The sequence below is a fragment of the Branchiostoma floridae genome, chromosome 13 (genome assembly GCF_000003815.2).
Source record: "Branchiostoma floridae strain S238N-H82 chromosome 13, Bfl_VNyyK, whole genome shotgun sequence".
Classification (NCBI taxonomy): domain Eukaryota; kingdom Metazoa; phylum Chordata; class Leptocardii; order Amphioxiformes; family Branchiostomatidae; genus Branchiostoma; species Branchiostoma floridae.
In genome coordinates, this window is record NC_049991.1 from 13752166 (window position 1) to 13775701 (window position 23536).

At 41.9% G+C, this 23536-nt stretch overlaps 2 protein-coding genes across 4 annotated transcripts in view; one reads left to right on the forward strand and one right to left on the reverse strand.

Annotated features, from left to right (window-relative positions):
* Positions 1–812: 812 nt before the first annotated feature.
* Positions 813–11255, forward strand: LOC118429545 (probable peptide/nitrate transporter At3g43790). Of its 3 annotated transcripts, XM_035840063.1 has the most exons (15): positions 816–1048; positions 2481–2595; positions 2962–3023; positions 3123–3154; positions 3548–3607; positions 3951–4038; positions 4270–4341; positions 4496–4628; positions 4862–4975; positions 5314–5414; positions 6289–6399; positions 6667–7088; positions 7687–7735; positions 8133–8241; positions 8507–11255. In XM_035840063.1, exons 1-15 carry the CDS (start codon positions 1004–1006, stop codon positions 8800–8802), a joined length of 1809 nt encoding a protein of 602 aa, XP_035695956.1. In that variant the 5' UTR covers positions 816–1003; the 3' UTR covers positions 8803–11255. The 3 variants fall into 3 exon arrangements, with proteins under 3 accessions (XP_035695957.1, XP_035695956.1, XP_035695958.1); XM_035840064.1 differs by lacking the exon at positions 6289–6399 and having other exon boundaries at positions 813–1048; XM_035840065.1 differs by lacking the exons at positions 816–1048; positions 2962–3023.
* LOC118428527 (trinucleotide repeat-containing gene 18 protein-like) overlaps positions 9354–23536 on the reverse strand; it is a 55075-nt gene continuing 40892 nt past the window's right edge. Inside the window, exons 18-32 of the mRNA XM_035838617.1 lie at positions 22635–22790; positions 22146–22388; positions 21898–22019; positions 21520–21711; positions 21060–21279; positions 20551–20665; positions 20040–20115; positions 19313–19421; positions 18724–18864; positions 17900–18118; positions 16967–17778; positions 16304–16385; positions 14341–14462; positions 13491–13655; positions 9354–11816 (exon numbers count right to left, since the gene is read on the reverse strand). Coding sequence (XP_035694510.1) covers positions 11616–11816; positions 13491–13655; positions 14341–14462; positions 16304–16385; positions 16967–17778; positions 17900–18118; positions 18724–18864; positions 19313–19421; positions 20040–20115; positions 20551–20665; positions 21060–21279; positions 21520–21711; positions 21898–22019; positions 22146–22388; positions 22635–22790 — 2975 coding nt within the window. The 3' untranslated portion in view covers positions 9354–11615. The remainder of the gene's footprint in view (positions 11817–13490; positions 13656–14340; positions 14463–16303; positions 16386–16966; positions 17779–17899; positions 18119–18723; positions 18865–19312; positions 19422–20039; positions 20116–20550; positions 20666–21059; positions 21280–21519; positions 21712–21897; positions 22020–22145; positions 22389–22634; positions 22791–23536) is intronic.

Sequence of the window (23536 nt, forward strand, 5' to 3'; positions counted from 1 at the left end):
CATAGATATATGTACTAAGACTGAAAAATGTGACAGAAGCGCCACGTAGCGGACTACTGTAGAACTGCACTGTGATAGACCTGTTCATCAGATGCCCAGGTGTGCCACTAGATTATGTTAATAAGAATCATGACACAAACTTTATTGGCGAAGCAAGTATTAAACACCATAATAGTCCATTTTTTAATTAACAAACACCCCTAATACATCTATCAAACCGGTTCCTTATCATTGTAATCATGCTTTTCCATATTTGAGAAAACTAGCTTTACACACACTAACAGTCGTAAGACACGATGACAATAGCCACAAATACAACGTGACATACATGGTGTGCTGACAAGAAATGTCAGACATTGTACCCGTCGACGGCACGAGTACCCCATGGGGTATATCTCAACTCTGTAGATTACCACAAATGTGGGTAATTCGTGTCCATAGGCATAAATTTTGGATGGTGGGGGGGTTCGTGGGATCACCCCCGCTTTTATGATATCAAAGAAGCTTTCAACAACACACCGAAATGTGTCTTCTAATCCCCGTTGGACTATGGATTTTAAGGTTTCTATCACGAGAGATAGAAACGTTAATGCTATTTGATCCGTCTGACCGCTTTCAAAATCTAACGTTAACTGGATGTCTGTCACTTGTATTATTTAATTTTAGTGTAACGTTAACGTTACGCACAGTCTTGCCAACCAACACGGCAACAGCATCCAATGCCATCCAATCACACACACGGTTAACTACGTTCATTGTGTTGGACGAGACTGCCTACGTCATGACCTCGTCAAAGTCAAGTCAGGTCAAAGTTTATTGCACAACGATTGTCATGGAATTAGAAGCACCAGTTAGCATGAAGCATTAACGTTACAGATCATATTAGATAAACGTTACAGATCATATTAGATAAACAACTGAAAGTCCAAGAAGACGGCCCTGTTGAACTGATCTCTGCAGGACGTTCGTGTTTGTTTACGTGTTACCTGTCCGGTTTGTGACTATGGTTAACATCAGAGTGTTGTGGCGAGAGTTTCCGGTAAAACAGGTATGTAACCTCTGGTACTGTAACAATACTAGTACGTACATGCGGCAGCGGGGAGGGGGGTGGTCTATGACTATGTGACCCTTCTTCGTGTGGATATTAGACTTGGTTTTACACAGTTTGGGCATGTAGAGCCAATGGATATCCGACTTCAGTTGGAATAATATGGCATGCCTGCAAGACCGGGCTTCCCTTTTTTGTCACAATACTATAACGTTACTGCTGTACTTAGATTCACGTCAACACATGTCTGTGATATCCATGCCATGCTAACAAGTGGTAGCATGGGGACAACGACTACAACTGTACAGGTTAAAAAAAGGGATAATGCACTCATCTTTTGACATGCAAATTGCAGCGCGTACAGAACGAGTCTACACGTGAATGTAACGTTATTTGGGCTCATGTCACTGTTTATGTTTATGTTTACAAACAATGAAGAAACCCGGACGCAAGCTAGTTTGGTATGAAACCACCCCTCATGCACATAGTCATCGCCAGGTTAACACAAAACAACTCATGACGTTTAGATGAGCTCGTCGATAATCAGTTTGACCTCATTTTTCGTTTTCAAACCCTGTGTTTACGTTGGTGGTGACCTTTACGCGTCAAGGTCATAACAGTGGCTTATGTTACTCAGCACCAAGAGACCACGTCTAGCGAAATAATAGACGTTAAACGAGGACAACAACAACAACAACAACAACAACAACAACAACATATACACTAACTGGTGCAACGACTTCCTCAGATCACCATGGTTCAGTACTAGAGGCTCGATGTGGAATTACTCTTTAAGTCGATGCTTGATAGTGAATGTTGTGTCATAATCAATTCTTTACCTTTACCTGCACCCGCCGGCGTAACACACTTGCTTCGCAGGCAAGTGACGCGGCAGCGGCTTCTGATATTACACTAAACGTAACCTTCGCACCTAACATTTACAAATCTGCAAGTTATTTGTTTGAAGCTTTCTAATTAGGATGCCCCTAATGCAAGTTCCACTCTACGATGGTTCTAATCTATAAGGAAGAAGAATTTTGAACACCTTTATAATCTTGGGTTAACTCTGGTACCTGAAGGCATGACTATTTTCTGTTCTCTTGCAAGCTGGTATTAGATACGTCCATCAGTTTCTCGGTTAGTCATTTTGTATATTTTCTGCACATTACTTTCCTGTATTCGAGTAGCATCCATTGTAGATTTGTTTTCGTGATGGTTACGGCGACAGTACTGTAAATGCAGAAATGTTCGGGTTGGTCTTATGTTCGCGGTTTTATCAGTCTTATCGCGAACTTAAAACCACCGCGAACATTTTTCCATTACAGTATGTGACTACAGTGTATGGCACTACCGCGAACACTCCACTTTTCCGCTAATGCGAAATCAAATCCCCGCGAACTTAAATGCATCTACAGTATTGTATTGGTTTCAGGTTACAGTTTTGGCGGTGCTCCTGTCTTCCGGGTCCATCGCTGGCAGCACCAGAAAACCGTTTCTGCCGTTCCTCACACACGACTTCTTTCCTTACCTGAAGAGTAATCAGATAGGTAACTACATTGTCTTTCGTTCCATCGTTTTCATATCAATTCTAAACTTTGCTCTTGGATGATCCAACACAAAGAAAACTAGAATTCCGCGATCTCATATCTTCACCAGTTGGTTTTACAAATGAGGTCTTAATTTGCATGCATTACATAAGTTTATGATCTTCTCTACCCAAAGAACACAAAAAGTACAAAGTCTTAAAAATGTCTCATGAAAGCAGGGTATTGCAGCATTTTCTCATATATTATGCAAATTTACTTTATTACAACTTTTATATTTGCATACCTGTACCTAACCCGATAGGGATTAATTGTACAATAAAGGCAATCATCCATCTACTATAACCTCCATGTATCCCTTTCTGGTAGGGTATTATGCCGGATTTCTGTCGAGTGCGACCTGGGCTGGCCAGTTTTTCGGATGTTTTATGGTAGGCATTTCTCATTGCATTACCTAGCCAATTGTTTCTACATTTCAAATCATATACTAGCAAGAGTGTAATAACAGAAGTTGTGCGTTGCTCTTTCAGTGGGGGAAACTGTCGGACATTGTGGGCAGAAGGTAGGGTCAATATCGTTTAATTTGTATACACAGTATGAGCTCACCACATTCTCAATTCATTTGTGCTTCAACAGACTTAACCAAAATATACGAAGCAGTTTACATGAGTCATGCCTTGAAGATCACAGCTACGGGAGATCTGACATATTATACATTGTATAAGGCAATCGTCGAAAATGTCCCAGCAGGGTGTTATACCTCAAAACACACGAATTTAAAATTGAAAAAAGGTGTTATGGACAATTTTGGATATTCCGTCTACAAGAGTTATGTAGCTTTAAAATGGCTTACCTGTTGAAAATACAGATATGATATGATATGATGTGATACACTTTGCCGCAATACTTATTAATATCGAACTGCTAATGCACGAGAATGCCTCTTCTTGTCCAGACCCATACTGCTGAGTAGTGCCACGGTGCTGATGCTGGGCACTCTGCTAGTGGGCTTCAGGTAAGGTCATCACAATACGTGGTACTTTTCCGCACTCCCACACAGCAATCCAACAATATAGGAACCCATAATCAGCTACTTGAATGACATTGTATGAAAAAAAATCATTGCCATATAGGTATCATACTACACATGATCATCTTGGTCAGTGATGATCATGTGTAGAGCGCGCTCTTTTAACTAGTATCAAATTCAAACCACACATTGTCGCATTGAAAACCATTCCTCACACAACTTCTTCGGGTCTTGGATCAAGCCCATTCGAATGCGTTTCAATAATATTATAGCAACACATTCGAGTTTGTTCACACAGCCTGATGACCGATCCGATTGTTTCCTCCAGCTTCTCCTTCTTATGGCCCGTCGGTGTACAGTTCTTCGAGGGGCTCCTAAACGGCACCTTGGGCGTGGCAAAGACGTACCTGTACGAGGTGATTTTAGTTTACATCCTTACTTTGGATGGATGCTAGGTTTGACCAAGGAAACAAAATCGATCTGACCCTGGAGTCAGGGCATCCAGGCTAGATTCCCGCCGTTTTAAGTGTTTACTGTGACCATTCGGCCTTGCTCGTGTCAATTGTGTATATATACAGCCAACATAGACTATCATTTTTAACAACTATTAACACATCTCTAATAACTCCATGCGTTTATCCCTGTAGATTTGTCCTCCCAAGTTCCATTCATTTGCCTTTTCTGTCTTGTGGATTCCCGGCTCTGTGGCACACTTCGTGGTGAGTATACATCCTCATCATTGAACTATGCACGAAGCGGTAGCGAGGAAACTTCCGTTGTGCCTTTTGGTACGTCTCAGTTGATGATATTGTCTTTCCAGCTAGTAGAATTGTTGGTTTTAACCTTCTAACCAATGTCGCTACGCATGGCTAGGGTCCGGTACTGGGTGGATTTTTGGCCTGCCCAGCTACAAGATTCCCGATGTTTGACAAACCGCTCTTCAAGCAGTTCCCGTACATGCTGCCCTGCGTCGTAGTGGCCTGCCTGCAGTTGTTCCTTCTTATAGGTGACACGTCTTCGTTTATACTTGACTGGCAAATCTAGAGATATTCTAACTTTCTAGTCTAGTTTCGGCCGTATCCGCTGTATCCGGCGATATCATAGCCAAGTGTTGCTCTGTTGATGCCTAATTACGTCACAATACGTTCAATTCTGATCCCGATTGTCCTGTTTATTAATAAATACATTTATGATAACTGTACGTGATTCTTACTTGTATAAATTTACCTTTCATAACAGGTGGCTGCATTTTCCTGGGAGAATCTCTGGACAAGAAGCCGAAATATGAGTATATCAGTCTAGCTAAAATATCCACCCCTGATGTTGCAGAAGACGACGAGGAAAACCCAGAAGGTGAGTAACTGTGAAACTACATATTGTACTTTGCGTCAAATGTCCATCACTAAAACTGGAGACTTATTTCATAATGCACGTGAGTCGATTCTGGCTGACTAAAATGTTCCCACAACCGGGCTGTTTGTGGAAACGAAAAATTATTCCAATACATATCCACAAGGCATGCCGTTGAATTATTTTTGTTCTGTTTTGTGTTTTGTTGTCTTTACTTCATATCGTACTTTTGGCACACACCCCACCACCCCCCACCCCCAACTGCCCGACCGGGCCCCTTTGTGGAAATGTGACGTTAGCCTAATTGTAGGGGTGTGATACTGTTGAATTTCTCCCCACAGGACAACCGGAGTCCACCTGCAGCCTGCTGCGCGACAGACTGGTGCTGATGCCATGTGCCCTGTACGCTCTCCTCGCGCTAGCGCACATCTGCAGCGGCGAGGTAAGGTACCTTGTTGTATATACATATACATATAAAGACAACTTACTAACGTACTTACTACTTCTTCGTCCCCGGTGACTAAGTCATCATCAATATCTTAGAAACAACCGGATCACTTCAAGCAAACCATCGAAGAAATACAGCATACTGTATGAAATACAGCATAATGTCTTAGATATGCACAATCTCAAACTCTAGCAGATACAGTACATGGCTCCCACTGCGGCGGGGGATGTCCACAATAGAACTTTAAGAAATAATGTCTTAAATTTTTAAAGGAATCAGACATGTCAGTAAAGCGTATTTAACATGTTGTATACATATATATATATATATATATATATATATATATATATATATATATATATATACATATATATATGTGTGTACGTATATGTGAAATGAACATTGTACAGAATCGCAATTCAGCCGTATGGCTGCAACAGTTTTAATCCAATAAACCATTTCATCATCATCATCATCATACTGGAACGATGCCGTTTGTATGACCACCAACCAATCGAGCGTGGTGAGACAATAGGGCTTTTCTCATCTTTGCCCGTCCCTATATTGTTGTGATTATATTTGTTATCTATGTTGAATGGAATGGAATTTCAGGACATACACACTAGACCCGTTTTTGACCTGTTGAACGATGGTGCATAGTCTCCAAGCAGACCCATCGGTGCCTTAGAAATAGTATCAAAGCTTGCCAGGGACTTAGTACAGGGGCACCAGTGCCCGTTTGACTCCCTTAGCCGGGTATCTCCCTTTGGCCGGCTATAATCCTTTGCCAGCTTTGATATATTATCTCTAAGGCACCGATGGGTCTGCTTGGAGACTAGATGGTGCAGTCCTTTTATCTTACCTGCAGATGTTGCCCCTCCTCCTGGTGTCTGACTCCCAGCATGGTGGTTACAACTTTGATGCTGCAGAGATTGCTATCGTCCTGATTACTATCAACATTTACAGTGCCGTCACGCGGGTAGATCCGTCGTCTTTCCTTTAGATATGAAGTTGAACAACATAGACACAAACCAACGAACAAACAGATCGGAAATCAAACACGTTTATGAAGAGTAATGGCAAGAAACGGACTGTTATAAACTTGACCCTTTCATTAATATTATTCCGATCCATTCTAAAAAAAAGGCTCTCCGAAGACATGACAGAGGGACTTAAGCCATGACATGTTTAATAAATGCCATACAACCAAGATGTTTGATTTCTTCTGCGTTTCTCGCTCCTTTAGGCGACACTTGTCCCTTTCCTGGCGTCCAAGTTCACCTACAAGACGGTGTACATTTCGGGAATGGCGCTGTACGCAGTAGGGGTCGTCCTGCTTCCGTCCATGGTCGACATCACAGGGGCCATAGCGAGTCAGCAACTTCATAAAGTCTCAAACCAAACAGTGAACTTTAGCGAATTCACTGAGCATCTCTCGGCCTCACTACCAGTAACAGAAAGCGATATTCAAACAGCTTTAGAGCACAATTCACCCTCTTCCCTGTACCTAACAGCGACGACAGAAATGAACGCGACAGTCTCAATGCCAACTGGCCAGTGTCGACTAGACGGGGACAGGAGGAAGACGTCCCAGCAAGCGGCCACGGGTGTGCCCGCCAGGGTCTGGGGCCTGCTGCTGTTTACCGTGGTGCTGATGGAACAGGGAAGGTACATACGCCACTAATCATTGCTACTTCTGTGAAGTATACAATGTACGTAGACTCTACCAGGCTCCACAAGTCGCTGGAAATAGTAAAAATTGGCCAAATAGCTAGACAGATACCACACCAGAGGAGTTGGCCGACCCAAAACTACAGTTTGCGATAAATTTCAAGCGACATGTCATGTGGAGCAAACTTCAGTTTGCGACATGGGGACACGAACTGTAGTTTTGGGCCGGCCAACTCCTCTGGTGTGTTATCTGTCTATTTGGCCAATTTGTACTATTTTCAGCTACATGTGGACCCCGGTAGAGGCCAAAGTATGCGTAGAATCTGCAGTGTCTTAGTGGTTAACAGTACAGATCATTTGCAAGGGCCATGGGATGTCGGAAGTATGTAAATACATGTATGTGTCCTATCTGATGATATGTTTTCTTTCATGTCATGAACATCTTTATGCCATGAACAATACTGTCACACTGTGGGGGTATATAAAGTATTACAAGAATAGAACTAAAGCGGCAGACGAAGTTTGCAGACTATCTAAGGTAACAAAGTATGGCTAGTTTCTCGATTATTCTTTTCGCAATCAATCCGACTTTCAGCAATCAAGCGTACCTGGCCGGTGTCGTGATGGTGGGAAACGCCGGTGTTGTGAGTAACACGCCTCCGTTAAGACTAACCTTAAGATTGATATAGCTTTGCACACGAAATATGTTTTCTTATGCAATAGTAATAAAAGGCATAAAAGCAGTTCTTGTTTTACGCAATACGTTATAATCCTCACATCACTATGAATGAGAATTTTTACTGCACACAATGTAAGTTCAGTAGACGCCAGTTAATTACACGTCGGGTAATCGCACACTTCTGTTAATTTGCACGAAATCCGCAAATCCCGCGGCGGTGCGGTCCAGCTTAATAACTTCGCTTTATTGCACCATTCGGATAATTGCACGAAATACACTGGCAAATGCGGTGTGCAATTAAGCGGCTTCCGCTGTATTGGTAAACATTGGTGTTTATAAAGATGTCCTTGGTCTCGTTAAAGCAAACCACCCGGGGGACAGTCAACGGCATCGCGCAGACCCTGGCGTCGCTGGCCATGCTAGTGGGCCCGGCCGTGAGCGCCAACCTGTTCGCTTGGACCACTGATAACGGTAGGGCAGCAGTTTTCTAGCACGCCTGTCTCACAACAATCTGCTTTCTGCAACATTAGAAACAGAACAGAAATTCTGTTTCAAAAACTGTTCAACGTCTGAAAATTAGTGCAGTATCATCTGAATCGGTTTTTATTAATTCAATCCAAGGACTATTTTTTCCCTTTCACCATTTTGACCACGTAACAAGTCTAAGGTCGATAACATTCTGGGTTTAGTAACCCGTTGCTGGTTTCGTGCCTGTTTCTCTATCCTATATCGACAGGGATGTCCTGGCCGCTGAACCACCATCTGTCCTTCTATCTGCTGACCGTCTTGTGTCTCCTCATGGTGTTCCTCTGTACCAGACTACCGGCTTCCAGCAACCTGCCTAGGGTAGCTATCGGAAAGGGTAGCCCCACGGTGTCCGAAGAAGAAGACAAGAGGGAGGAGGAACAGGAAGAAGAAAGAAAAGATAATCTAAAATATAGAAAAAGTGACAAGACGTGTATTGGTGGCATTGATGACAAAGACGATTTTGAGACAAATCGTATGCTTCCCTCACACCTTTCCGAGTCGTAAGATCTCGAAAATGAATGATTATGAAATACTTCACACCCACAATCAAAACTTGGGCAGCTTTGGTGGCCAGCTGCTTCCTGGGGGCATTGCCTTCGGTGGATTTACGGGCGGTCTGCTTGGTACGTGCCATGTCGGACGGATGAACTTCGCGGTCTTCCCAGATCTACCATTCATGCCATTTTGTACATGGTTTCGGCACATTTACAGAAATGTTTATTTCTATACTAGGAACATCTAATTGTGCCGTGCGAATTTATAGAAGTTGTCGGGAAAGCGGAGTTGGCTCGTTAGGTGTTATTATTAACTCATTTATAAACGGACAAATCATTGTTGTATCATTTTGTGTCCAGATTATATTAGCAGATGTAAACGGTTGAAGAAAAGAAGCAAGCTTACGATTCTGAAGACAAAGCGAATGTTGCGTCCATCTGTACCCTTTATACCCATTACGACGTTATATGTAAATATATTTTAGAGGCTAGGCGCTTCGACTGATGTACAAATATCTGATAGCGTTGCATTTCAAGAAATACAAAACAGACAAGGCTTGGTGAATCTTCTTTGCATCTTTATTCAATCAAGGTTCTCGATATTATGTACAAAACATAACAAAGTGCACTATATGCCACAATATCAGAACATAACGGGTAACACAACATTTAGTCTGACAAGACAATCAACAAGGAATGTAACAGAACGGTACCTGAATCTACAAATAACTAAATGTCCCAACTGGAACAGCGTAACCCTAATCGTAAGTAGGGACAGTGACAGTACTGCTGTTCCCAAGTTGGCCAGCACTGGGGAACAGCGACGCATCTTCCCTACTTAATCTACTTACAAAAAACGAGCTTTGCTCAACAAGTTTTACTTCACTATTACCTAACTCAAGTGAATGCACATGAACAATTAATCTAGGATAGTTTCTAGGCTTTTCTGTTCTGTAATATTGCACATACAACAAGCCTGTTTTAAAGACATCTCTCTATTTACACAGAAATACATCTCTTTATGAAAGCGGACAGTTTTTTTTCTTCATAAATGTATCAAACGCTCCTTCCGTGTGAAAACGACTGTAGTGGGTCTCCTGTCCTTCTGGGTACAAAAATATAGGAGACTTTGTGGCACAATAAAAATAGAGTTCTTTCTTCCAAGTCTTCTACCTTCCTAGATAAGTGAACTATGAGTGACTATTGCACTAATGAGCCAAGAATCTGATTAGTCAAAATGGCTCTTTACGTTTTAGAATCCCTTACGTGTTCATCAACATTGGTGAACCATCAGAAGCTAAGTGTGCTCTGAAGAACATTAATTCTAATCCACACACCCCTATCATCAATAATAGAATGGTCAAGATGCTAGTAGTCATACACTATGTAGGTATAACCCATCTAAGATTATGGGGGCCTAAAGTACATAACTGACGAGTCCTTGCAACATCAAGGGATAGGTTGCAACATGGGATGAGTAAAGCTGCAAAGTACAAACTTGCTTTGTTTAACCCCCTGTAGCTACCTTCTACTCTGACCAAAACATTGGGATAGGAATGAACCCACAGCAGCAAGATGGTCACTGTACGTGTAACGTTACAACGCAAAGATGAGACGAGACTACCCCTTCACATGTTGGAACCTAACAGCAAGTGTGCTTAATATAAGATATCTAGATAATCAAACAAACATCATCACATCTTACAGTCTTGTCCAACATGGTAACGAGACAGTGATGACATATCTATTCCTACAAGTGATACACAATTAATCTTGTCATCAGGATATGCTGCCCTAATCTACATTCTTGTCTGCCAGTCACAAAACTGTACACTAACTGGCATTCCAGGCACTCCTTTAGTAGATACTGCAGCATGTCCCACTGCTGTACAATAATTGCCTTTTCAGTCATGACCATACCATTGTCAAACATGTACAAAATAGCTATATTCCACTGTACAGACAATACTACTGTCATAGCTATGTACTGACTTCTTAACAGCCACAAATGTCTAAAAATATTGCAAATTTCTTGTCAGCATAACTACATGTACTAACATTGCATTATCATTGTCCTTTATGTCTCTTCAACAAATTTTAAGAGATCTTGAGCAACAAATGTAGAATTCATGTCAACTATGCCTTTGAAATGACCTTTGAGAAAACAGGCACACATTTTATCGTGCACTACCATTCTAGCCTTCCTGTACACAAAACTAAATGCCATATCATACACTGTTATCTACAAACTTTGTGAACAAAATCATAGAAAATTTACAACTTCTGGGCATCGATAGCTACCAACCTTGTGGAGAGAGCTACCAACAAATCTCTGTATGTACATTTTTCTCTGAAGTGATGCTTATCTAAATATAAGACTCCATAAAAGAGGTGCCCTCCCAAGACTATGGATAAGGGTGATATTGTTATTGTCAGCAAGACAAAACAAGCTGGCATGATGGTGAAAAAAATACACAAATGCACAAATTTTGGTGAGAAAATGAAAGGAGTCCTATCAACATAACAGACTGTACTAGATAACTCAATTGTTGTGTAAAAAAAGACCACAATGGGTGTGAGTACATTGTGGTTGTTCGATAATGCAGTTTTGCCTACTGAACAAAACATACTTGGACCCACAGCTTGTGCAAACTACATTCTTACCCCAGTATTCAAGTCAGATCATGTATGTGATATCCAGATTTCATGCATTTCAATATACCAGCAAAGGGCAGATAAAATGCTCTGAAACCATCTTTTATGCCCTGTATTTTTCCTTAACAAAGTGCACACAGAACAACTGAGTTAAGCTGCAACAGACACTCAAAGAGGCCCCGACACGTTCTGCAAAGCCCCGTTGGTTGGATCGTACGTTCCCGCGCAGTAGTAGAGGTCATCTAGGTCATCCTGGTTGCGTTTGCTCTTGGCCTTACGTTCGTACTCATCTGGGGAGACGACCTCGCAGCGATGGCTGATGGTCTGCACGTCGTTCTCGTCTACGTGTGAGGACTGGTACAGCGCCATCTAGGAGATCAACACAAACAGCATGCTTAGACAGAGTTACTAAACAGCAGCAACAATAAAAGGTTAGCAAAATGGTATATTTTATATGTATCATTCACCAATGATACCATCATACATACACTCTTGTCCTTTATATGAAATAAAGTATGTGCCATAAATACTCAGCAAAGGGGAATATATAGAGAGCAAAGCGATCCACAGAAACACAGCTTATTTTAACAGTACACGACATAGCTGGGGCACTGAACAACAAAAGACAAGTGGATCTAGCAATTCTTGATTTTACTAAAGCCTTTGACAAAGTCCCACATAGCAGACTGATATCAAAACTAGAGCATTATGGAATTCAAGGTACCACACTTAATTGGTTAAAGGCTTTCCTAACGAACAGAGAGCAAACTGTAGTGGTAGAAGGGAAGGCCTCAGCTCCAGTTAAAGTAGCGTCTGGAGTTCCGCAAGGAACTGTCCTGGGACCATTGCTCTTCCTCTTGTACATAAACGACTTGCCAGACCAGCTCGATTCAAGTGTGAGGTTGTTCGCAGATGACTGCCTGTTATATGTAGAGCTCTCTACAAAGGAAGATTCACTACTTCTCCAGAAAGATCTGAACACCCTGGAAGAGTGGCAAAGGAAATGGCTTATGCAGTTCAATCCGGATAAATGTTATATCATGCACATAACAAACAAACGAACCCCAAATGTATCCCCCTACCAGTTCTGTGGTCAGACATTAGCAACCACAAAAACCCACCCATACCTCGGTGTTACATTAACAACTGGACTGAAGTGGGGTGTCCATGTTAACAAAATAACAACCAAGGCTAAACAGACACTGGGAGTAATCAAACGCAACTTGTGGGCATGCCCAGCCAGGGTAAAATCACTTGCATACACGTCACTGGTAAGACCAAATCTTGAATATGCTGCAACAGTATGGGATCCGTATACAAAGAAAGACAAAGATAAACTGGAAAGGGTACAGAACCAAGCTGCCAGATTCTGTACAAACAACTACAGCAGAGATGCTAGTGTTACCAAAATGAAAACAGATCTGCAGTGGACATCACTTGAAGACAGGAGGAAAATGTCCAGACTTTGTATGATGTACAAAATGACCAATAAACTGGTGGACGTACCGACTGATAAGTATCTAACACCAGCTCAAAAACGAACTAGAAACAGTCATGCTTTCAAGTACCAGAGTTACCAACCTAGGATTGATGTGTTCAAAAATTCCTATTTCCCCAGAACTATTGTAGAGTGGAATATGTTATCACCAAGCACAGTAGGGGCGTCTTCTCTGGATAGTTTCAGACAACACTTGCATATAGATGTGCAAAAGTTAGGTGTGATGAGTCGTTCAGTGTAATATAACCAGCTGCTGCCGCGCCGCGTGCCTGCGAAGCTGGTGTGTTACGCCGAAGGGCGGTTATACCGGCTATATAGATACAGATACAGATATAACACAAGTGAATACCAGTACTACTAGAGCACACTTTTCAGATCTTAAGAGCGAATACCAGTACGAGTAGTTCTTTCCCTTTTCTCAAGGCTTCCCAGAAGCACATGAACTCTAACTTTGTACTAAGAAAACTAGCAATGATTAGAATTGAAGCTTTTTAATGTTTTCTTGCAGGACATATTTAAAAGGTCTTCTCTCTCTCTCTCCCCACCTTGCCATCAACCGCCCTCCTGCCCACGATGGTCTCCTCCGGATGATAGAACCACTTGACCTTGACGACCATGTTGCCCCCCCACGACTCCCACAAGTTCTCGATCCGCCCCACATACGGAAGGTTCGGTCTCCCCGTCGACATGAACACAGCGGAGTCACCAACCTGGAGCACAAACACCACTCAGTGATCAATACAAAAGCCTGTCTATTTGTTATTAGATGATGCTAGTTCACCCTTATTCGCGATGTAGCTTTTATCCGTTTTTTTTTTTAACGGGGTATTTAGGGGTATCAAGTCAACAGACGGTGGTTTCAAACTACAATATTTTCAAAGTATTGGTGTGTGGTATACATGTAAGATCAGATTATTTAGGTTACCACAATTTTTGAAAATTGTGCAGTTATGATTTAGCAACGGATATATGTTACCCCACGGATAAAGGTGAACTAACATTACATGTCATAGGTAAACATTACATGATGACAATTTTAGGCAATTAGGATTGTTTTCTAGAAAAATAGAGTATGAGGGCAATGCAAGGAAAAAGTGCATTGTTTTACAAAATTTGATGTGAAAATGGGGCATTGCAAAGCTTCTTGAGGGAGAAAGTCTGGTCAGAAAAGTTAAAGTTGAGGACTGTGGCCATTGTGATAGTGGTCAGTAGTGGTCAATCAGAATTCTTCATTTTTGACAAAATCTGCTTCCTGAGTTTAATCTAAGGCTATTTGGGTATTCTGAAAGAAAACCTTGTATATATGTATATATCACAAATTATAACTTTTCAATTAATTTAAAAGCTTTTGATGGAAGGAGGCAGTGCAATTATGTCTATAGGTGTGGCACATACCCTTATGATTTCATGGCCCCGCTGTATGGCCTTGTAGAAGACTTTCTTGCCCTTTCCCTTGACTCCTCTGCGTTGCGTGCTCTTGCCAGACCAGCGCCAGAGCTGGCGAGCTGGCAGGAAAGCTGCACGTGACGAGGCCGAACAGTACACTACAATCAGACTGAGCGGTCAGAAGGGAGCCGTGAACAGCATGGCGGAAGCAGCGGTGGGTCAGAAGCAGGAAACATAAGGCAAAGAACAATTCTACAGGCAACGCTGTTGGCTTCAATGTCATCAAGAATTCTCAAGCACAAAGTTTCACACATCTTTTTTTTCTTCTTCTTTTGTTTCTCATTGGGTTAAAGCAACATGTGTAACATTCTGGAGAAAATGTAGTTGGAACCAAACACCTTGTGTTAATGGTTAGTACCTGGCTGCTGATATAGGTGCATAATCTGGGTTAATTCTGCTATAATACACCATAGCAATGTGCGCCTTGTTCTATAACCAGCCTACAAAGATAATGTAATAAAGGAACCATGACTGAACAGGATCTAGTACAGATTGGTGCCATAATTTCAGGGACATGTCAACTACTGATGAGGTTTCTCAGCTTGCTTAAAATATTCTACAAAAATAGTGCTACTTTCTATTGACGAATTGGTTGAATTTGTTTGACCCATACAGCTTGAACAGTTCAGATTGAAATTCTAACTGAAATTCCCTTATGACAATTTAACTCTTATAATGCAAATGAGCAGGCTATAGAAAATTCAGGACATCATTCTTACGTATTTCGCATTTCTTATAACTTCTTGATTCCTTCAGTACCAAACGGCTTCACATACACCATATCTATGTAGTATTTCAACACAGCTGTTGTGTTATTTTCTTCGATGATTTTCTCCAAATGTTACACATCTTACTTCAAGAAATGGTAATGCAAACATCTTTTCTTTAATAAAAAGAAATATAAAAAAGTAAAGGCACTAAATACCTGAACTTCTTGTCAAAAGCCAACAGGTATGTATCATGCACTAAGTACAAACCTCACTTCAGTTGACATTTTTGTAATAATTTCTGGCATATCAAAGTGATGGTTGTCTATATTTTGGTCAATTTCTAATGAAGGATCTAGAATCAAAAATATTTTTTAACAAGAAACTGAGAAGTTGTTGTTTTGTTAGAACACTGAAATATGCAATTTGGAAAATTTACTGTTCTAGCAAAGGTACATGATCAGTAATTTATATACCTTTGCAATTATTATTACATAAGCCTTACTGAAGTCAGACTTGCAAGACAGCATGCTACTGTCCTGTAGAAAACAGAAAATTCCTCACAGTCCTACTGAGGCTCTAATATCATTTCAGAAAAAAAATCAGGCAGGACTGACTACATCTCTACATGCAGGGAGGGGAGGCAAGGCAGCAGGCATGGTGAACAGGATGCAGACACAACCATACATTACAAACTCAAAATTCAACAAGCAATAGAAAACTATTTACTGGAAAACCCAAACTATCATCAATTATGATTTTGGCATTATTTGGTCAATAGCTGGCCCACAGTGTACGGCATAAACTGCTTTCAGGCTTTGCAAAGTTTTTAGCAGGATTCCAGAGGTCAGTACAATTTTTTTTGCTTTTAACACAGCAGAATCTAATACAAAAATATGATTACCCTCATTTACACAGGACATCTTCTGAGCTTATAGGATATTTCTTTCTTTCCTCAATGACACTGTCAATAGAGATATATGTGCAATCAAAATGTAGGTAACCTCCTTAAGTATAAACTGATTAAGAAAATGTTTTCAAAAAAGCTTTCAAAAATACTGTGCCTTCAGAAGTTATGCCATAGCAATGGAAGCACAGAATCAACCCAACATGCGACATCTCCATTGCAATCATGCAGCAATTATCACTTTGACTCTCTCCGCTGGATTCGTCCACACATGCAGATGGTAAGAAAGGCAGCTTACGTGCTATCTTGCTTCTGCTTTCAACAGAAGGAGTCTTGTCAGCAGAGCGGCGTCTAGTCTTGCTACCGCGTGCTGGGGGTTTCTGGATGCCAACAACCAATAGTAGGTGAAAAGGCAAGACCATGCACACCAGATAACCAACACAAGCTCTCTGGGTCAATGGCAGGGCAATGCATGAGGTTACAATGAACTCAAACCGAGTATGGACAAGGTGTGCACATCTTTTAACATGCATGCAACATTTTCAATGTTTGGGATAATGCAGGATCATGCAGCCATATGAAATTGAAGTCTCTCCAGGTTACAGCAAGAAAAGTTATTTTAGTTTTACATACAACAACACAATCCTCTTACTTTGCAGTATATGATAAGTAGTATAGGGAACATCAGGGCTGTCTCCAGCTTTCATTCTTTTTTCTGTCACACTCATTGTTTGGGAGCTCATGTTGTTAATGTTGGTAATTACATCTGTCATTTTAAGCATACAAAAGTACATTTTCTTCAGAATCATGTCATGAAATTTTTTTCCATCCAAACAAGCAAATTATCATCCAGGGATTTATCATCCAGGATTGGAAGGACAGAGAGACAGTCCTGGTACACATAGTTTTTTTCATTCTCACAAAAAATGACTCATAAAATGTGGAATATCCTCATCCCTACCTTAGTAGGCTTCTTGATGTCCTCTGACCTCTCACTGCGGGTGTCCTCGGAGATGTCGTCATCATCCTCAACATCTGACGTCACGTTGCTCGGAGCAATACTGTTGGAGTCGGCAAAACTCTGAGCCTCAGAATCATCCATATTGGACTCTTCCTCAAAGTCTGGAGGGGCAACCTTGGCTGATGCGGCTTTCGCCTTTGTTGTGCCATCCGATGCTTTTCCTTTCTGGGACTTCTGGGCTTCTTGAGCTGATGTGTCCTTCTTGGCTTGTTTTGCTGCATCCTTCTTGGTTGTTTTCTTGGCTGGCAGAGTGTCAGACGTGGCTGCTTCGGCTTCTGCCTTCTTGGCCTTCTTTGTCTTTTTCGTAGTGGTGGTGTCTCCTGCAGCCTTTTTCTTTTCTGCCTTGGTGGGGGCAGACTCGTCAGATGCATCGCTGGAAGCCTCCTTTTTCTTCTTACTGGATTTGGTTGGCTTCTGGTCCTCTGAAGCAGTGCTTGGTTTTGAGTTTGCCTTGGATTTAGGAATGGGAGACGGTTTTTCATCACTGTCCAGCTTCACCTTTGGCTCCTTCTTGCTGTCCTTGGACTTGGCTTTGCTGGTCTTTTCTCCTGAGTTGGACTTCTTGCTCTTCTTCGAGGTGCTGCCGGCAGAGCTGCTTCGAGCAGGAGATGCCTTCGGGCTGTTTTTTGGGCTGCTTTTTCTGGATGAAGAGCGTCCATCGTCTTCCTCCTCCTCAGAAATGACCCCCAGGTCACCAGTGTAGGAGTCATAATCCAGCAAAAGAGGCAGCACAGGTTCTGCCTTTACTTTACCTGAAGTGAAAATAAGGATAATAGTGAATCTCAATTTTACAGCATCTTATTATATCAACACATTAAAATCTTAATGACAGACTGAGTGTTCAAAAGAGTGTTTGTTGTTTGATATATTCACCTTTTTTGGCTCGAGACTGCGCAGTGGAGGATTTCTTGGCTGGTGTTTTCGGTTTCTCGGGCAGAGACACGATGTTGTCCATCTCCTTCTGGTCCATGAGCACGGTGCTGGAGTCTGTGTCTGACGTGTCTCCCTTCGTGTCCGACAAGCCGTCCTTAGAAACGTCTCCCGACCTCCGCCGCCTCTTCCCGTGGAGCATGATGGGGTTCATGCTAAAGTCTGGAAAACAGATCAAAATCATTATCTCATACTTTTTAACTTGCTAGATAGCACGGCAACTGTGGCTCAAAATTCGCAGGCTTTCATGCTTTGAACTTATCAGCACATCAAGCTCCAACTGGCTGTATGTGGCATGCCTCTTCATGCCTCTGGTGTCATCTCTTGCCAGGCATTAGGCATGTGCTGACCATGCTCTTACAAAGCAGTCCCTTTTTTTCTATGTTACCTTTTTAGTTTGGCCTGAAAGTCGACTACTTTCAGAAGAATTTCTCTCCATCCATATGGGTACATCAACTTTGTACATGTATATAAACCAATGAACTAATCTTCATCACTTTTTTGTCTTTTCTCCGTTGTACCAGTAATAATACTTTAAAAGAAAATCCTATGAATGAATTTCTCACTTCCTAGTCAAGTATTTCAGATGCAAAACTGCACACAGATCAGAGGGAGATAAACCATTCTTTCTCCAGGCCGGAGGACAGACAGTTTACTAGAGGGGGAGGGGGGCATGCTGGACCTAGACACATAAGGCAAGATGGATGCTGCTTGCCCAGTGCAAGAGTATAGGTTACTGTGCCAGCACACTGCACAGGGAGCCTTACCACCGCGCTCCTTACCAACAACGGGGTAGTTAGGAGGAAGGAGCCGAACGTGGTCCATCGGGATGCGCCCGGAGTCTCCGTCGTCGAACTCCACACTGACGAAGGTCTTGTCGTCCTCGCCGCCATCAGGCGAAGGGCTCACTGTGGGATGATGGATATGGTTAGGTGCCATGATTGAGAAACTGCATTGCTGCATTAATCACAGATATTTTACAGAATAGCTGTTTTCTTTGCAGGGCATATTTCAAATATAAAGAAAAAGTGAGAGGATGTTGGATTTATCCATTTTTTTAAAATCTCCTAATTTTGAGAAGAAAAAACTGTAGATATTACAAAGTAATGAGTCTCCCTAGAATAATTGTTAACTACTTGAAAATCTGTTGCACAGACAAACAGTCTGAGTCACATTTCAAATTCAATCAAAGATTTCCAAAAGCATTTTTCTTACATTGCTTACAGAGTTCTGCATTTATTTATGCTTATCAGAATAAGGGCACACAATTTATGTACCTGTATCATACAAAGATTTGAATACATCGATTTTGAGATGCATTTTATAGTCTTTTTTTCATGACTGCAGCAGACTTACTCCTAGCGACCGTGCCGGGGTAGAGGCAGCGGTACTGTTGGCTCCAGTAGGCAGACACACGCGTTCCCTCAGGCAGGAATCTCACCGAGCCTGGCTTCACATCGTGGAGCTGGGAAACAAGCAAGACAGGATGAGTTACACATGTACAACAGACAAAAAAAAGGTACTGTAGAAGATCATGGAAGTCTTGCCAATAATTCTTACTTCAATGTTTGTTATTTTTTAATTGAGAACATGAATCTGTATCTGTATCTAACTGTATCTATATAGCCGGTATAACCGCCCTTCTGCATAACACACTCGCGGTTTGGCAGCAGCTGGTTATATTACAGTGAACAGCCTGTCACACCTAACATTAGCACATCATTTTGCACATGAAAGACAAAAAAGGAGGAAATTTACAACAATGCCTGAATTTGTTGCCATATGACATTTCCCAGAACTATCATGGAGTGGAATTTGTCATCACCAAGCACAGTAGGGGCATCTTCATTGGATAGTCTTAAAGAGCATTCACAGATAGATGTGCAAAAGCTAGGTGTGACCAAGGAGGTTCCCTCTTTCAACCTCCTTGGTGTGACAGGTCGTTCAGTGTAATATAACCAGCTGCTACCACGCCACCTGCCTGCTAAGCTGTTGTGTTACACCGAAGGGCGGTTACACCGGCTATTTACATACAGATACTTTTAAGATGCACGAATGTAGGGAAAACTCTGCAGACACTTACAGCCTCCTGCAGAATCTGCTCCTGGGAGTACACCTGGGGTCGATGACCTCGCTGCCCATCGATCACAACACCATACCTGCAGGAAATCATCACACAGTAGATCAATATCTTTCACATTTCTGACACCATACATATAAGTTAAATATGATCAATATCTTTTCATATTAGGATATTAGATATTTAGGTAAAATACAATGCTGCAAGGTAATGTACATGTAATAGGAATGGCCTTTCTTGAAAGGAAAATATTTCTGCCAAACACCATTAGTATTGCCAAACTATTTCAATGAAACCCGTGGATAGTGTCAGGTTTGTATGTATCTGAATATAGAAACTCTTTTTCCACAACCCTTGCTTTATTTTCACAGATATTTCTGTGACTGTCTGCCACCTTTCTCAAGACACTATATATGTCCTTCACCAAAACGTCTGTAAAAGTAAAGCAAGGGTTGTGAAAATAGAGTTTCTTCATACTACTTCAATGAAGTTGGAGCAGAAGTAAGACACCTACACATCAGGAGGTTGTATCTCGTCAACATAACCAGTGTGGAACAGCCCGTCAATGGGGATGATGACCCGCAGGCCATCACGCAGCTCCTCCTTCAGGATGTTAACTAGTCGGGGCTCTGCAAAAGATAAAAAAACGTGACAATGTTTTATTCTTAATAAACTTTAGTTTCTCCTTGAAAACAAGACACAAGAAGATGCCATGCCTGTGTGAAATATTGAGGGTTTTGTGTTTTTTTTGTCTTATTCATTATTCAATCTCTTGCTAATTCTGACAATACTTTTACTGCCTATGTGACTTTGGACCTGGGTCAAGCCAACTTTCCCATCTTGCCAACCCTTCAGTTACACCATCTTCTGCCTCACATCCTGTCGCTCTACAATATTCCAGTAACAGTGGACACTAACCAAGACAAACACACACACAGACCTAAAATGGTCCCTTCACTATGATGGAGGTGAAATATAAAATAAAAAATGTATACACAGTGTAGTGCAACTCTGAGTCCGTACCTGGTGTGCATGGTCTCTGTTGGTCCACGTAGCTACTGAGAGGTACGTTTTCCCCATCGCTGTAGGACTCGTTTGAGACAGAGTCTTGCTCCAAGGGTGTTGGCGTGGGTAGAGCAGGGGGTGGGGCTACAGGCGGGGGCGGTGGGGTTGGGACAGGGGTGGTGGCTTTGACTTTGGGTGCTTTGGGAGGCGCTGTTGATGGGGGTACCTCTGCTGGTGTCTGTGGAGGGAGAGAAGAGAATGATGCATTTTTTTCATGTTTTAAGAACAAGAATTCGTACTTTGGTTATGATAATCGTCTCCTTTAATACCACTTTCAATAAAAATGTCAGTAATATCATCTATCAGTCATGAACATTGGATTGACATCAAAATGGCTTGACATAATTGAAGCTACAGTCACACGGTTATCAAAGAGGAAAAAATGATATGTAATTAATCAGTTTACTGAGGTGCTTACTGAGGTGCTGGGTGTCTTCTTTGGTGCCTTTGGCTTGCTGGTCTTCTTAGTCTGAGAAGCATCTTCTTTGGCAGCTTTGCTTGCCTTGCTGGTCTTCTTCTTGGGTTTACTGACAGGTGTGTCTCCAGTGTGTACAAGAGGCTCTGTGGGGGTTTCCTTGGTACTGTCTTTCGTCTTTTTACTCGAGGAAGGCTATGATTAAAGAAAAGGTTAATGTATTTCCTGGTTTCTCAACATTCAAATGCTCATGATTGTAAAATTGTCAAGTGTGATTACATACTAGTACAGGGGGAATGCAAGGACACAACTACTAAACATAACAGATAAAAACAAATTGTAGAAATTTCTTCTTTCTACTGAGGAATTTTGTTTGCCTACCTTCGTGGATGTTTCTTCACTTTTCTCTGTCTTGGTTTTCTTCACCTTGCCTGAAGGAGTGGATGCTGTTTTGCCACTTGGAGCAGGGCTTGCCTTGCTGGAAGGGGTGGCTGCCTTAGCTGCTGGAACAGAGGTTATTTTGTTAAAAGGAGTGACTGTTGTAGACGGACCCTTGGTGGGTGAGGTGGGGGTTGTCAATGTGGTTGCTCCACTAGATGTTGGTGGTTCGTGTAAAAAGATTCGCTCACTTCTTCGCCGCGCCCAAGCATCGTCATCAAGTAGAGGGACCTCTTCTTCCGCTGGCTCTGGCTCCTTGACTTTCTTCTTCTTGGGCCGAGAAACCTTTCCCTCGGCGCTGGTGTTCTTGGACTTCTTGGGCTTCTTAGGCAGTGGGGTGTCTGATGTGGAGGTAGGAGTCTTCTTGCTGGGCTGATTGGGCTTCCTTTTCTTGGATCCTTTAACCTCTGTTGCTGGGGCTTCATCATCTGCATCTGAAATTTACGTACATTAGTTGTAGTAGACGAAGTGAAAAAATGATAGCAGATCGACAAATATGATATAAAACATGCTGAAGTGTTTCAGCACATCCAAGTTTAGCAAAGGCTAGTGATGGCTGACAGGCTTAAAAGTTAAAACTTGAACTATGTGGCTCCAGATGTCTTACTGAGGGATGACTGCAGTGTGCAAGATGCTGGTAGTTTGAGGAATGAATCCAGTCTATTATAAATCATTCTTACCATCATTGTTGGAAGGTTTCTTCCTTTTCTTGCTGGGAGTAGGTGCGATGGGCATGCTGGCAGCACTGGAGGCAGCGTACTTGGCAAGAAGACCAAGCCCGGAAGTTTCACTGTACGTCATGGCGTCTAAATCTAGATCAGCATCACTCCAGTCATCTGCAGGAAAAAAGGCACAAAATTAACACATTGCACAACGGTATGTTTCCTAAAATAATTGCTACATATACAATATACTAGCAACAACCTGAAGAAAAAGTACCCTTTAGTTTAAAGGTAATATCATATGCAAGGCATTATTACAGGGGAGCCATCTATTACTTCCTGTTGCTTTCTCAGAAAAGGAGAATTACCTACTATAAAATGGGAAACTGGCAAGTGTTCTGTCTGATCCCATTTGGCAGTCTTTTCTTAATCAGTTGATTAGCCACACCAAATAAAACAAACTGGTGATAGAAAGTGTGTTTGGCTAAAACATGGCATTGTCCTTTTGTTTGCTACACAATAATGATTAAGACTGAGCCCTGCCAGATTTATAAAGCCTTCGACAGAACACAATTCACACATACATTTTTTGGGTGTAAAGACGTTTTACCACGTTTCCTAGGACATGGTAGGTCTTTAAGTGCTTCAGGGTGCAAGGGCTTTGAAAAGTGCAACGAAAGGAATGGCATGCAACAGAATGTACGAAACATATGATATAGTAAAGTACTGAACATAATAGTAACAAAGGGATGATTTTAAGACTATCGCTTGAGTACAAAAATGCGTAACATCAATAAACATGCGACAGCAAAAGCATGGTTAGTGACGAGACAAATGAACGGGAACAGGACGGGACCAACGGAAATCTGTTAGGCGTGGGCTCTACCTACTAGTCTACAGCTCCAGGTCAAAGGTCAGCA